The 16,300-nt window shown below is 52.2% G+C and overlaps 2 protein-coding genes across 5 annotated transcripts in view; one reads left to right on the top strand and one right to left on the bottom strand.

Moving 5' to 3' along the window:
- Positions 1 to 10,144, bottom strand: part of LOC143289712 (uncharacterized) — a 21,303-nt gene extending 11,159 nt beyond the window's left edge. Inside the window, exons 1-2 of one of the 4 annotated variants that reach the window (XM_076598773.1) lie at positions 10,055 to 10,144; positions 9,127 to 9,427 (exon numbers count right to left, since the gene is read on the bottom strand). In XM_076598773.1, the coding sequence (XP_076454888.1) occupies positions 9,127 to 9,217 (91 nt within the window). In that variant the 5' untranslated portion in view covers positions 9,218 to 9,427; positions 10,055 to 10,144. Of the gene's footprint in view, positions 1 to 2,594; positions 2,880 to 4,978; positions 6,543 to 9,126; positions 9,428 to 10,054 lie in introns of those variants that run through there. The other 3 variants (XM_076598775.1, XM_076598774.1, XM_076598772.1) reach the window with 3 other exon arrangements.
- Positions 1 to 16,300, top strand: part of LOC143289713 (uncharacterized) — a 94,522-nt gene that overhangs the window by 41,918 nt on the left and 36,304 nt on the right. The window lies entirely within an intron of this gene.

Below are 16,300 nucleotides of genomic sequence, written 5' to 3'. Positions count from 1 at the left end.
ACTGTTGCAAACTTTTGCAAATTGTTCAAATAACAGTAGAGGTTTGAACCTTGCCCGCCCACCCCCTGTCTTCTCCTCGTCTTTGAAAATCGCTAAATCGTAAAAACTGAACATTTCTGGTGACTTGGTTTGATCCCCCACCGCCCCACCCCCCTTCACTGTCTGGAAATAATTGTCAGACGTTCTGAAGTTCTGCAGCATTGCTTTTTTTATGATTATTGTGATACATGAGGTTGATTTTCTACTTGTTTGCTTGAGTTGAACAGCAGAGAAAACCAGAATCTAGTACACAGCAAGCATGACAGTCCCAGAGGAAAAGAAGTGGTGTGATACTGTCCTGTTATAAAGACGATCACTTCAGCGTTTAGAAACAGTATCGATCTTTTGACGTGTGAAGTTGGCCATACGTCTCACCACTCGCAGACCACCCGCAGAGCTTGCTGTTGACTTCGTGTGTGTGTTGTTCTCTGTCTGTCTCTCTCTCTGTCTCTCTCTCTCTCTCTCTCTCTCTCTCTCTCTCTCTCTCTCTCTCATACACCACAATATATACTATGATGTAAAAAATAAAAAATAAAAATTATGCACTCCATCCACATACTCAACACACATTTTCTCTCTTTGTCTCTGTCTGTCTGTCTGCCTTCCTACCTCTCTCCCTGTCTCTTCTCCCCCCTCTCTCTCCCCTCTTTCTCCTCCCTCCCTCTTCTCCCTCTTCCCCCCCCTCTCTCTCTCTACCTCTCTCCGCCCCTCTCTCTCTCCCTCTCGCCCCCCTCTCTCTCTCCCCCCCTCTCTCTCCCCCATCTCTCTCCCCCATCTCTCTCCCCCTTTCTCTCCCCCTATCTCTCTCTCTCTCTCACCCTCTCTCCCCACCCCCACTCTCTCCCCCCCCCTCTTTCTCCCTCTAATGTGTGAATGCGTTCGTTTTATTACTTTTTACGATGTTTATGATGATGATGGTGATTATTATTAGTAGCAGTAGATGTAGCAGTGTTAACAAAATTATTATTGTTGTGTCGTTATCGCTAATGTTGTTATTGTTATTGTTGTCACAAGGACAGATTGGAAGACTGGGCGATGCCTAAAATCTTTATCCTTGAGTGATAAAGTTTTTGAATCTTGAATCTTTCCCCCTCTCTCCCCACCCCCCTCTGTCTCTCCCCCCTCTCTCCCCCCATCTCTCCACCCCTGTCTCTCTCTCTCCCTCCCAAGCGCAACATGCTCCCCTGACCCCCCATATCAGGAGTGCATTCTGTTATGTCCCAGAATGTCGCTGTAGAATGCATGCAACGGGTGAAGGGCTGGTACAATGAATCGTTGTATTGATGGAGGACTCCTAAAGCAAGACACGACATGACAGTCACACTGTAGTCACCCTGGTGATGTGTGGAGGTGGTGTGTGGAGGTGATGTATGGAGGTGGTGTGTGGAGGTGATGTGTGAAGGTGGTGTGTGGAGGTGATGTGTGAAGGTGATGTGTGAAGGTGGTGTGTGGAGGTGATGTGTTGAGGTGGTGTATGAAGGTGATGTGTGAAGGTGGTGTATGAAGGTGGTGTGTGGAGGTGGTGTGTGGAGGTGATGTGTGGAGGTGGTGTGTGGAGGTGATGTGCGAAGGTGGTGTGTCGAGGTGGTGTGTGGAGATGATGTGCGAAGGTGGTGTGTGGAGATGATGTGCGAAGGTGGTGTGTCGAGGTGGTGTGTGGAGATGATGTGCGAAGGTGGTGTGTGGAGGTGATGTATGGAGGTGGTGTGTGGAGATGATGTGCGAAGGTGGTGTGTCGAGGTGGCGTGTGGAGGTGATGTATGGAGGTGGTGTGTGGAGGTGATGTGCGAAGGTGGTGTGTGGAGATGATGTGCGAAGGTGGTGTGTCGAGGTGGTGTGTCGAGGTGATGTATGGAGGTGGTGTGTGAAGGTGATGTGTGGAGGTGGTGTGTGGAGATGATGTGCGAAGGTGGTGTGTGAAGGTGATGTGTGGAGGTGGTGTGTGGAGGTGATGTGTGGAGGTGGTGTGTGGAGGTGGTGTATGGAGGTGGTGTGTGGAGATGATGTGCGAAGGTGGTGTGTGAAGGTGATGTATGGAGGTGGTGTGCGAAGGTGGTGTGGGGAGATGATGTGCGAAGGTGGTGTGTGGAGGTGGTGTATGGAGGTGGTGTGTGGAGGTGGTGTGTGGAGGTGGTGTGTGGAGATGATGTGCGAAGGTGGTGTGTGAAGGTGATGTATGGAGGTGGTGTGTGGAGGTGATGTGCGAAGGTGGTGTGGGGAGATGATGTGTGGAGGTGGTGTGTGGAGGTGGTGTGTGGAGGTGGTGTGTGAAGATGATGTGCGAAGGTGGTGTGTGAAGGTGATGTGTGGAGGTGGTGTGTAAAGGTGATGTATGGAGGTGGTGTGTGGAGGTGGTGTGTGAAGGTGATGTATGGAGGTGGTGTGTGAAGGTGATGTATGGAGGTGATGTATGGAGGTGGTGTGTGGAGGTGATGTATGGAGGTGATGTGTGGAGGTGGTGTGTGGAGGATGTATGGAGGTGGTATGTGGAGGTGATGTGTGGAGGTGATGTGTGGAGGTGATGTATGAAGGTGATGACAGACGGAGCCCCGTACCTTGCTGATCATCGTCCTCGGACAGCAGGGCACACCAGTGGCCCACGTGGGCTCCGTCATGGTGAGGGGAGAGGGGAGGGGGGAGCAGCTCGTGCTTCCCGTTTTCCATGCTGACAGTGCAGCACCTTGAGGCAGGGTGGACCTGTGCGGCCAGTGTCTGGTCACTGACACTGTGCTCTTCCTTCCTCCTCCCCCCACTGTCACCACTCTGTGTGCTCTTTCTTCCTCCTCCCTCCACTGTCACCACTCACTGTGCTCTTCCTTCCTCCTCCCCCCACTGTCACCACTCACTGTGCTCTTCCTTCCTCCTCCCCCCACTGTCACCACTCACTGTGCTCTTCCTTCCTCCTCCCTCCACTGTCACCACTGTGTGCTCTTCCTTCCTCCTCCCCCCACTGTCACCACTCACTGTGCTCTTCCTGCCTCCTCCCCCCACTGTCACCACTCACTGTGCTCTTCCTTCCTCCTCCCCCCACTGTCACCACTCTGTGTGCTCTTTCTTCCTCCTCCCTCCACTGTCACCACTGTGTGCTCTTCCTTCCTCCTCCCCCTACTGTCACCACTCACTGTGCTCTTCCTTCCTCCTCCCCCCACTGTCATCACTCACTGTGCTCTTCCTTCCTCCTCCCCCCACTGTCACCACTCTGTGTGCTCTTCCTTCCTCCTCCCCCCACTGTCACCACTCTGTGCTCTTCCCCCACTGTCACCACTCACTGTGCTCTTCCTTCCTCCTCCCTCCACTGTCACCACTCTGTGCTCTTCCTTCCTCCTCCCCCCACTGTCACCACTCACTGTGCTCTTCCTCCACTGTCACCACTCACTGTGCTCTTCCTTCCTCCTCCCTCCACTGTCACCACTCTGTGCTCTTCCTTCCTCCTCCCCCCACTGTCACCACTCTGTGTGCTCTTCCTTCCTCCTCCCCCCACTGTCACCACTCTGTGTGCTCTTCCTTCCTCCTCCTCCCACTGTCACCACTCACTGTGCTCTTCCTTCCTCCTCACCCCACTGTCACCACTCAATGTGCTCTTCCTTCCTCCTTCCCCCACTGTCACCACTCTGTGCTCTTCCTCCACTGTCACCACTCAATGTGCTCTTCCTTCCTCCTCCCTCCACTGTCACCACTCTGTGTGCTCTTCCTTCCTCCTCACCCCACTGTCACCACTCACTGTGCTCTTCCTTCCTCCTCCCCCCACTGTCACCACTCACTGTGCTCTTCCTTCCTCCTCCCTCCACTGTCACCACTCTGTGCTCTTCCTCCACTGTCACCACTCACTGTGCTCTTCCTTCCTCCTCCCTCCACTGTCACCACTCTGTGCTCTTCCTTCCTCCTCCCCCCACTGTCACCACTCACTGTGCTCTTCCTTCCTCCTCCCCCCACTGTCACCACTCTGTGCTCTTCCTTCCTCCTCCCTCCACTGTCACCACTCACTGTGCTCTTCCTTCTTCCTCCCCCCACTGTCACCACTCTGTGCTCTTCCTTCCTCCTCCCCCCACTGTCACCACTCACTGTGCTCTTCCTTCCCCCTCCCTCCACTGTCACCACTCACTGTGCTCTTCCTTCCTCCTCCCTCCACTGTCACCACTCTGTGCTCTTCCTTCCTCCTCCCTCCACTGTCACCACTCACTGTGCTCTTCCTTCCTCCTCCCTCCACTGTCACCACTCACTATGCTCTTCCTTCCTCCTCCCTCCACTGTCACCACTCTGTGCTCTTCCTTCCTCCTCCCTCCACTGTCACCACTCTGTGCTCTTCCTTCCTCCTCCCTCCACTGTCACCACTCACTGTGCTCTTCCTTCCTCCTCCCCCCACTGTCACCACTCTGTGCTCTTCCTTCCTCCTCCCTCCACTGTCACCACTCTGTGCTCTTCCTTCCTCCTCCCCCCACTGTCACCACTCTGTGCTCTTCCTTCCTCCTCCCTCCACTGTCACCACTCTGTGCTCTTCCTTCCTCCTCCCTCCACTGTCACCACTCTGTGCTCTTCCTTCCTCCTCCCTCCACTGTCACCTCCCTCCACTGTCACCACTCTGTGCTCTTCCTTCCTCCTCCCTCCACTGTCACCACTCTGTGCTCTTCCTTCCTCCTCCCCCCACTGTCACCACTCTGTGTGCTCTTCCTTCCTCCCTCCTCCCCCCACTGTCACCACTCTGTGCTCTTTCTTCCTCCTCCCTCCACTGTCACCACTCACTGTGCAGAAAAGAAAAACAGCCGAAAGGTTTTTTCCTCAAATGGCTAGTTGTCATCTGTGTGGCAGACAACTCATCCAAGAGGCATGATGATAATCCGGCACTCAGCAACACTGTCATTTTGGGTACCGGTTGCTATTGTTTTTGGGTTTTTTTCCTTTGTGAGTCTGAAAGGTTACAAAAAATTGTGAGTGAAAGCACCTTGTGACCCCCGTTACTCAGGGTGTGGAGAAGTCAGAAGACGTTGGCCATTGAGGGGAGCTGTTTGTGCTTCACCAACACACATGATGGATGCACGTGCACCTTGTTGCTTCTGGCTTGTCTCCTTCTGACTGCCTCTCTTCCTCTGGCCACAGCCTTGATCTGCTCACCACACGGTGAACCAGCACACACACGGTCTGTCCATAGCCTTGATCTGCTCACCACACGGTGAACCAGCACACACACGGTCTGTCCATAGCCTTGATCTGCTCACCACACGGTGAACCAGCACACACACGGTCTGTCCATAGCCTTGATCTGCTCACCACACGGTGAACCAGCACACACACGGTCTGTCCATAGCCTTGATCTGCTCACCACACAGTGAACCAGCACACACACGGTCTGTCCATAGCCTTGATCTGCTCACCACACGGTGAACCAGCACACACACGGTCTGTCCATAGCCTTGATCTGCTCACCACACGGTGAACCAACACACACACGGTCTGTCCATAGCCTTGATCTGCTCACCACACGGTGAACCAACACACACACGGTCCGTCACTGGTCAGCTGACACCAGGTGGTTATCACTGGAACTATCTGTTCTTCATGTCACACTGTTTGTTGTCTCTCTTTCTTCCCTGCACCATTTCTTTGCACCTTTCTTTGGGTCGTGTGTTACTTATAAAATAAATCATTGAAAAGTTAATGAAATCGGAAAGAATTATTCTGAGCTCAGCTATCCTATCACCCTGAAATTATTTATTGATTAGTTCGTTTGTGTATTCGTTTGCTGATCAAATATATAGCCTTTTCATTGTCTGCTACAATCACCAGTACTAGATGAGTGACTGTGCATTAATTAAACATACATGCTTCCTGATATTGTTTGAATGATTATAAGTGGGGGTTGGGTGTGTGTTTGTGGGAGGGGAGGGGGTTAGTTGGAGGACACCAACAGGCCTTTCAGAGCTGTGCCCAGGCAACATATTGTTGAAAAAGAAAAACCAACCGAAAGCCATTCACTCACAGTGTCGCACCTCTTGTACAGAGGGAGATTTGAACACGGGTGCACTGAAGGCAGACGGGTACAGTTGAGTCACATAGGCACTAATTCATTCCTCTCACAAGCACGGTTTATTTCGTTCACAGGCACTGATTATTTCGCAAAAAAGCACCTTTTAAAAAAAACAAAAAAAACACACATAGTGATTATTTCGCTCACGAGCACGAATTATTTCTGTTACAAGCAGAACATGTACCAATTATTTGGCCTACAAACACTCATTATTTCTCAGTCTATAAAGGAAGATTCCGTTGCAGTGAATATTTGAAAGAAATCCCCTCCTGGTGAAGCACACAAAAGCAGTGCAGAACGTCCCGTGGAGAGAGCGAGAGAGAGAAAATCACGCCGTGACAGTCAGCAGTGATTCCCTTGTTGGCTACGACTTGGTCTTCTTGTTGTACACGCACATTAATGTGTCCTGGCAAGTGGCTTGGAAAGTCAAACATGTTTGTACCTCTCTCTCTGTACTGAGGGACGTCCCTGTTTGATTCCCCGCCCGTCCCTCTCCCTCCCTCCTCTGGTTACCCCCACCCTTTTCCCACCACCTCCTTTCCAAACAAAAGTGGCGCTCTCAAAGACCTGTGGCTTGATAATCCCCCCCCTCCACACACACACACAACCCTCCCCCAACTCTTTTCAGTCTGTGGAGTTGTGGGAGATTAAAGTCCTACTAGTGCTCTGTGTGTGTGTGTGTGCGTGTGCGCGCGCGCGCGTGTGTGCGCTCATGTGTGTGTAGGTGGAGGTGGGTGAGCCTGTGTGGCTTCATGCACACATACCCTCCCCCCCCCTCCCCCACACCCCCACCACCCTCACTTGGTGTAATGGGCTCTTTACCCTGTTGAAAGCGCTGGGCACAGTGTGTGGCCAGGAGCTGCATGCCTGCGTCTGTTGATGCACGTGTATGTGTGTGTTTGTGTGTGTGTGTGTGTGTGTGTGTGCGTGCACAATCATTCGCGTGAAAACAAAAGTTTGAGAAGAAGAAAGGAGAGAGATATATAGATCTGTTGGAATGTGTGGTGTACTACAGGTGTGTGCACGCAGACACACATAGTGACACACAGTCACTCACACACACACACACACACACACACACACACACACACACCGCCCCAACCACACACACTCGTCTCCCATGTTAACCTGATAGTGATAGGTCGAAAGAGCCAAGTGTACCCCCGAAGCTGTTTTGATAAGAGTTGTTTGCCAAAACTTGAGCACGGAACTTAACGCCAAACTGGTGACTAAGAAAACAAGAGATGGCGTCATCAGCTTTTGGAGAGTGGGAGGGAGAGGGTGCAGGTATGGTTGTGGGGGGTGGGGGTGGGCAGTGTTTTCACCTGCAGTGGACACGGTCTTATCTGGAGGGTATCGCTGGGTTTGGGTTTTTTTCAGCTTTTGGAAAATAAATGTTATTTTAAATAAGCTCGCGGGTAAACCGCAACCGTCTCTGCTACACGTCTCAGACTGTCGGTGTCTGTGATATTGTGTGTGTGTGTGTGTGCGCGCGCGTGTGTGTGTGTGTATGTGTGTTTTCAGACTGTCTCTCCTGTCTTCCTCCCTCTCTCTCTCCCTCTCTCTCCCCCACCCCCTCTCTGTAATTCATTGTCTCACTCTGTCTGATTGTATCTCTCATGCACTCGCACAGATATCTGTCTTGATCTCTCTGTCTGTCTGTCTGTATTAAATGTGTCTCTGTGCATGTATGTTTCCAGGCCCCCCCTCCTCCCGTCCCCCCTTTCTGCGCGCGCGCACTCTCGAACGCGTGTCCTCTTGTGTCCTACGCAAAGCACACACGTTTCTTAATTAAGAAAGAAAACCCAGCATGTGCAGTAGAGGGTGTGATACACTGTGATGTGTGTTTACATCATTGTGTTGTGATGTGAGATGTGATACACTGTGATGTGTGTTTACATCATTGTGGTGTGATGTGAGATGTGATACACTGTGATGTGTGTTTACATCATTGTGGTGTGATGTGAGATGTGATACACTGTGATGTGTGTTTACATCATTGTGGTGTGATGTGAGATGTGATACACTGTGATATGTGTTTACATCATTGTGTTGAGATGTGGTGGCTGGAACTAAAGGCCTGTACAAGTGGCGGAGTTGTAGGGTGCTGCCACACATTGAAGGACAGATCCACTCCGCCTTCTCTGCTACCCTGTCGCTACTGGCACTCAGGCATACAGAGAGAGACCTGGTGGTGCCAGACTAGGTCATTGATCCGGTTTGACAGAGCCAGCCACACTGTGTGTGTGTGTGTGTGTGTGTGTGTGACCGTCACAGCTGGCTGGTCCCTTCAGTGTGTGGAACGGGTGGCCAGGATAGTCAGACAGGGTGTGGGGTAGGAGAGGTGGAGAGACAATGACGACGACATTTTTTTCTGAAATTCATTGTGAAGGCCATCCACCTTTACACACACTAAGTTCCGCGCGCTCACACACACACACACACACACACACACACACACACACACACACACACACACAGAAGAAAGGAGGGGGAGGGGAGAGAGAGGGGAGAGATGGGAACACTAGTTTCCCACATGGTGTGAAGACAGAAAAGAGCTGACGGTTACGTTATATCTGAGAGAAGCTCACAGAAAAACAGACAGACAGGCAGACACAGAGGTAGGTGGACAGACACATACACGGGCAGGCAGGCAAACATACAGACGCCTCAACAGCACTGTGCAGTGAGCACCATCAGTATCATCTGAGATGGACAGACAGGGCCAGGCAGACAGACAGACAGACAGACACGCAGGCAGGCAGACAGACAGACAGACAGACAGACACGCAGGCAGGCAGACACGGACACACTGGCAGGTAGGCAGGCATCAGACAGACACGCACGCAGGCAGGCAGGCAGGCAGGCAGGCAGGCAGACAGACAGACACACAGGCAGGCAGGCAGACAGACACGCAGGCAGGCAGACAGACAGGCACGCAGGCAGGCAGGCAGGCAGACAGGCAGACAGACAGACACGCAGGCAGGCAGGCAAACAGACAGACACACAGGCAGGCAGGCAGGCAGTTAGACAGACAGACAGACAGACAGACAGACAGGCCTCACCAGTGGTCAGCACCATCAGAGTGTCATCACAGATGGACAGACGACGTGGAATGAAGCACGGCTCCAGCTCTTCCTCCTGTGACGGTTCCATCCTGACCTGTCTCGGGGAAGGTGTGCTGTTGGTGTTGGTTATGGCCCTTGGCTCAGTGGGGAGGGAGATGAGAGGGGGTGGTGGGGTGCAGGGAGTGGAGGTGGTGAAGTCAGTGGTGGTGGTGGTGATGTGTGACGGGAAGAGACAGCGGTGTGACTGCTGTAGTGTCAGCACGGGTCCTCCTCTGGCAGGGGGCCTGCTCGTTCCTCGCTGTGTCAGGCCGACACGTAAAGAGACAACTTTTTTCTCTCTGCGTCTGTATCTGACTACATGCCTATCTGTCTTCTCTCTCTATCTCGCACGCACGCACACACGCACGCGCACACGCATACACACTCGTACGCTCAACATACACACACAACTGCGGAATGCGCGCAGCATGCACTTAACGAACGTTAAAGAATACAAGGCAGCTGAAGGGTTGTCCCTGGTAAAGGTAAACAACTTGTTACGCAAATCACTCCGTGTTTGTTAAGTGTTAAAAGTTTGGTCTCTTGCCGAAGACAGGCGCTATATAAGTATCAATTAATCATAAGCGCACGCAAGCGAACTTATGCACATGGAGCCATGAACGACACTCCCCCCCCCCCCCCCATACACACACACACACACACACACACACACACTATCAACACGAACAGTATCCCCGCCCAAGGGAGGTGAGACAGATGGAAGACGTGAAGCACTGGAGTGCACAGCACGTGAACAATGTCGGCTGATTGCTGCTAACTGGGTCGGGCCGGGCTGGATGGCTTGTCAATAACTTGTGGCTGTCATGTGCTGTGAGGGAGGGGTTGGGGGTTGGCTCACATCGACGCTCAGTTTTGACCTACTTACCGTGACCCACCGGTGCAGGCTGTGGTCTGGTTGTTGGCCTGTGCAGAACACTGGTCCCAGTTACCAGGCAGCCAAAACGAAAGTAGTGTGGCGGCACTTTGAAGAGAAACGTCAGGTTGGTGGCGCTGTGCGGGCGGAAAGGAGGAGGACCAGTCCTCAGGAAAGGAAGAGGACATCGTCACCAAACTTGTCGCCTTGCCTTCACTGCGCACATACAACTCTGTCACCCAGTCCAAACAGTAGTGACACTCACAGCACTGACTGCTTGGTGCCAGACAGGCAGGCAGGCAGGCAGTATCATTCACTGGGGTACTACAAAACGTGCAGCAGCCACATCCACCCCGAAGAAGAAAGTGAAACAGCTGCCACCTCACCCCCAGCTCAGCAGTGGTGACTGTGGGGAAGAAGGGGCGTGGTGGTTTTCCTGTCAGCACTCACCCGTGTGGCAACTGACAGGTGCCCGCCACATCACCTGTACTGCTCAGCAAGTGATGGGAGAAAGCAGGGCAGGGCAGGGCAGGTGACAGTGTGGCCCAGTCCCTGAAAGGCGAAAGGCGACAGTCACACACACACAGAGTGACGGAGGCGGGGCAGATGGAGGCAGACTGAAGCAGCACACAGCACAACACAGCAGCACTGACACACACAGTGACGGGAGGAGGGGAGAGCGAGGGATGGAGGAAGATGAGGACGGGTGATGATGTCAGTGCCGATCCTGAGAGAGGGGACTGGAGGAGGGGGGGGGGGGGGCGCCGTGGCAGAGTGGGTCAGACGTTGGACTTAAAATCCAGTGTTCACCAGTGATCCGGGTTCAAGGACTCATGTCGGCGTGATGCTGTGTCCTTGGGGAAAGGCTTTTTAATCCCATTTTCCTCACTCCACCCAGGTGTGAATGGGTACCAGACGGGGAAGGTGTGACCCGGCAGGAGAGGGGGATTGGGCCCCGCCTTCCTGTATCAGAGCCGAGGACACAGTGGGTATGATTTCACTTCCCCCATGGCCGTGAAGGGCTGTGGGACTGTGCCCTGTGTGGAGTGTGAGGGACAGCGTCTCTGCAGGGTCGTCAGTCCACCCTTGTTTTTCCTCACTGGCCACGTGCAGGAAGAGATGACAGGGCCGTCCCACCACTGGTGAGGAGGTGTGTGACTCTTACCCATGCAGAGCTGTACTGGTGTCTCTGGTCGAGTCCTTCCCACGAGCTGTCACAGAGCTGTAGTGTTGTCTCTGGCTGAGTCCTTCCCACGAGCTGTAACAGAGCTGTAGTGTTGTCTCTGGCTGAGTCCTTCCCACTAGCTGTAACAGAGCTGTAGTGGTCTCTGGCTGAGTCCTTCCCACGAGCTGTAACAGAGCTGTAGTGGTCTCTGGCTGAGTCCTTCCCACGAGCTGTAACAGAGCTGTAGTGGTGTCTGGCTGAGTCCTTCCCACTAGCTGTAACAGAGCTGTAGTGGTCTCTGGCTGAGTCCTTCCCACGAGCTGTAACAGAGCTGTAGTGGTGTCTCTGGCTGAGTCCTTCCCACGAGCTGTAACAGAGCTGTAGTGGTGTCTTTGGCTGAGTCCTTCCCACAAGCTGTAACAGAGCTGTAGTGGTGTCTTTGGCTGAGTCCTTCCCACGAGCTGTAACAGAGCTGTAGTGGTGTCTTTGGCTGAGTCCTTCCCACGAGCTGTAACAGAGCTGTAGTGGTGTCTTTGGCTGAGTCCTTCCCACGAGCTGTAGTGGTGTCTGGCTGAGTCCTTCCCACGAGCTGTAACAGAGCTGTAGTGGTCTCTGGCTGAGTCCTTCCCACGAGCTGTAACAGAGCTGTAGTGGTGTCTCTGGCTGAGTCCTTCCCACGAGCTGTCACAGAGCTGTAGTGGTGTCTGGCTGACGAGCAGCCCACTGGGGCAGAACAAGTAATGACTGTTTACTGGCGTCATGCTCCACTCGGGGTGGGGTGGGGTTTGTCTGTCCTTCTCCTCCCCCCCCCCCCCCGTCTCCCTCCCCCCCCCCCCTCTCCCCTCCCCCTCTCTCCAGTCCCCATCCACTCCTCTCTCTCTCCTCTCCCTAAACAAGGGCCACCCCCCCTCCCTCTGCCCCTCTCTCGTCTCTCTTTCTCCCCTTCTCCACCCCTCTCTCTCTCTGGGACAGGGGTGGATGGGAAGGGCGTGGTGTTGATCTCAACTGAAGAAGTGATCGAGCTAGATACTATAGCATTCAAGACAGTGGTGTAACAAGGAGACATTTAGTGATGTACATGTGTGCACTGCTGTGCAGTACTGAATGTGGAACAGAGATAAGTGGTGTAACAATGAGACATTTAGTGATGTACATGTGTGCACTGCTGTGCAGTACTGAATGTGGAACAGAGATAAGTGGTGTAACAATGAGACATTTAGTGATGTACATGTGTGCACTGCTGTGCAGTACTGAATGTGGAACAGAGATAAGTGGTGTAACAATGAGTCATTTACATATGCACTTCTGTGCAATACTGAATGTAGAACAGAGATAAGTGGTGTAACAATGAGACATTTACATATGTGCACTGCTGTGCAGTACTGGAGATAAGTGGGGTGGCAGTCACACATTGGTGTATTGAACAGACACCAGTAATGTGACACTATGACAGAGGATCATCTTGGTGGCCATGTCGTTGCCCCACGATGACGCAATTTGTGTTTTCAATGATGGGAGCGAGAGTGGCTCCGAGAGTGGCTCTGCGGTCCATGACAGTAAGCACACTGGGGCCTCCAGGTGTCACGACGAACGTGTCACTTCCAGTGCTGTGTTGAACGACTCCTGATTTTGACAGGAAACAACCCAGTCACTGCCAAGCTGTGTGACCCACCCCCACATAGTTCTCATCAACACCCCCATCACCCCTGTCAAGCTGTGTGACCCACCCCCACATAGTTCTGATCAACACCCCCCATCACCCCTGTCAAGCTGTGTGACCCACCCCCACATAGTTCTCATCAGCACCCCCATCGCCCCTGTCAAGCTGTGTGACCCACCCCCACATAGTTCTCATCAACACCCCCATCACCCCTGTCAAGCTGTGTGACCCACCCCCACATAGTTCTGATCAACACCCCCATCGCCCCTGTCAAGCTGTGTGACCCACCCCCACATAGTTCTCATCAACACCCCCATCACCCCTGTCAAGCTGTGTGACCCACCCCCACATAGTTCTCATCAGCACCCCCATCACCCCTGTCAAGCTGTGTGACCCACCCCCACATAGTTCTCATCAACACCCCCCATCACCCCTGTCAAGCTGTGTGACCCACCCCCACATAGTTGTGATCAACACCCCCATCACCCCTGTCAAGCTGGGTGACCCACCCCCACATAGTTGTGATCAACACCCCCATCACCCCTGTCAAGCTGTGTGACCCACCCCCACATAGTTCTCATCAGCACCCCCATCACCCCTGTCAAGCTGTGTGACCCACCCCCACATAGTTCTGATCAACACCCCCATCACCCCTGTCAAGCTGTGTGACCCACCCCCACATAGTTCTGATCAACACCCCCATCACCCCTCCCCCCTCACCTCCAATAGCTGGTCCCCCACACTGTTGGTCACAACAGACTTCTCTCTGTGAAAGTGGAGCTGCTCTTCCCGGGGAGTGCGGGGAGTGCGTGTCGCCACAGTGCAGTACCACCTTGTTTTCTGTCTCCAGGCGGATTGCATTACAAAGTTTTCTGTCTCTAGGCGGATTACTTTACAAAGAGTTTTCTGTCTCCAGGCGGATTGCTTTACAAAGTTTTCTGTCTCTAAGCGGATTACTTTACAGAGAGTTTTCTGTCTCCAGGCGGATTGCTTTACAAAGAGTTTTCTGTCTCCAGGCGGATTGCTTTGCAAAGTTTTCTGTCTCTAAGCGGATTACTTTACAAAGAGTTTTCTGTCTCTAAGTGGATTGCATTACAAAGAGTTTTCTGTCTCCAGGCGGACTGCTTTACAGAGTTTTCTGTCTCCAGGCGGACTGCTTTACAGAGTTTTCTGTCTCCAGGCGGATTGCTTTACAGAGAGTTTTCTGTCTCTGAGCGGATTGCATTACAAAGAGTTTTCTGTCTCCAGGCGGATTGCTTTACAGAGAGTTTTCTGTCTCCAGGCGGATTGCTTTACAGAGAGTTTTCTGTCTCCAGGCGGATTACTTTACAAAGAGTTTTCTGTCTCCAGGCGGATTGCTTTACAGAGAGTTTTCTGTCTCCAGGCGGATTGCTTTACAGAGAGTTTTCTGTCTCCAGGCGGATTGCTTTACAGAGAGTTTTCTGTCTCCAGGCGGATTGCTTTACAGAGAGTTTTCTGTCTCCAGGCGGATTGCATTACAAAGAGTTTTCTGTCTCTAAGTGGATTGCATTACAAAGAGTTTTCTGTCTCCAGGCGGATTGCTTTACAAAGAGTTTTCTGTCTCCAGGCGGATTGCTTTACAAAGAGTTTTCTGTCTCCAGGCGGATTGGTTTACAGAGAGTTTTCTGTCTCCAGGCGGATTGCTTTACAAAGAGTTTTCTGTCTCCAGGCGGATTGCTTTACAGAGAGTTTTCTGTCTCCAGGCGGATTGCTTTACAGAGAGTTTTCTGTCTCCAGGCGGATTACTTTACAAAGAGTTTTCTACAGAATTTTGCGAGGGACAAGCTTTTTGTTGCCATGGGTTCTTTTTCGTGGAACGAAGCCATTGCTCCACTGATAGTTCACATTGTTCCTGCATAACCGGTTTTCTGTGATATCAAGAATAGAATGTAAAAATGAAAAAAGAAAAAAAAAAGAGAGAGAGAAGTCCAACAAGTTTTGTGCGGTGAAGTGAAGCTTAGCACCGGGTACCCCCAGGCAGCAGAGAAAGCATTACATGGAAATGACCAGATTCTGTGTGGACAATGGGAACACGTTTCACTGGCCTGTCACCCCTCCCCCCACCTCCCCCTACACCCCCTCCACCCCCTCTCGCTCTCATCCTCTCTTTCTCTCTCTCTCGTTTCCGGCATGTAGTGTTTATGGTTTGTAAGCCGTGGGTGGGTGCGTGCGCGTGTGTGCATGCGCCCTTGTAAAAGAGGTTCAAGTGCATTGATCTATCTCCGTAAGAATGATGTTGGCGTTGCGAGTGGGGGTCGTGGACGTGTGCGCGCGTGCGTGTGTGTGCGCGTGCGCACATGTGTGTGTGTGTGTGTGTGTGTGTGTGTGCAGGGTTTGAATTGACAGAGAGTTTCAAAGACCTGTCTTCCTATGACTGTGGGCTTGTTGTTCTGTCTACCCGCTCTGAATGTCTCTCTGACTGGCTCTGCCTGTGTGTGTCTCTGTCTCTCAGTGTCTCTCTCTATCTGTCTCTCTGTCTCAGTGTTGGTAAGAACAGGGTGGGGGAGGTAGTGGAGGTGGGTGAGAGGAGCGTTCGCGTGGAGGAGGAATAGGGTGTGTGTGTGGAGGGGAGAGAGGGGGGAGGGGAGTGTGGGGTGTGGGGTGTGATATCGATCAGTGGCTGGTGTGGCGGGATCGGCGAAGTGTAGTGTAGTGTGGTACAGTGTAGTGTAGTGTAGTGTGGTACAGTGTAGTGTAGTGTGGTACAGTGTAGTGTAGTGTGGTACAGTGTAGTGTAGTGTAGTGTGGTACAGTGTAGTGTAGTGTGGTACAGTGTAGTGTTGTGTGGTACAGTGTAGTGTAGTGTGGTACAGTGTAGTGTAGTGTAGTGTGGTACAGTGTAGGGTAGTGTGGTACAGTGTAGGGTAGTGTAGTGTGGTACAGTGTAGTGTTGTGTGGTACAGTGTAGTGTTGTGTGGTACAGTGTAGTGTAGTGTGGTACAGTGTAGTGTAGTGTGGTACAGTGTAGTGTTGTGTGGTACAGTGTAGTGTGGTACAGTGTAGTGTAGTGTGGTACAGTGTAGGGTAGTGTAGTGTGGTACAGTGTAGTGTAGTGTGGTACAGTGTAGTGTTGTGTGGTACAGTGTAGTGTAGTGTGGTACAGTGTAGTGTAGTGTGGTGTGGTACAGTGTAGTGTTGTGTGGTACAGTGTAGTGTAGTGTGGTACAGTGTAGGGTAGTGTAGTGTGGTACAGTGTAGTGTGGTGTAGTGTGGTACAGTGTAGTGTAGTGTAGTGTGGTACAGTGTAGTGTTGTGTGGTACAGTGTAGTGTTGTGTGGTACAGTGTAGGGTAGTGTAGTGTGGTACAGTGTAGTGTAGTGTGGTACAGTGTAGTGTTGTGTGGTACAGTGTAGTGTAGTGTTGTGTGGTACAGTGTATTCTAGTGTGGTACAGTGTAGTGTGGTACAGTGTA

The sequence above is a fragment of the Babylonia areolata genome, chromosome 14 (assembly GCF_041734735.1).
Source record: "Babylonia areolata isolate BAREFJ2019XMU chromosome 14, ASM4173473v1, whole genome shotgun sequence".
NCBI classification, from domain to species: domain Eukaryota; kingdom Metazoa; phylum Mollusca; class Gastropoda; order Neogastropoda; family Buccinidae; genus Babylonia; species Babylonia areolata.
Note: the sequence above shows the minus strand (reverse complement) of the source record. Positions and strands in the feature narration are given on the sequence as shown.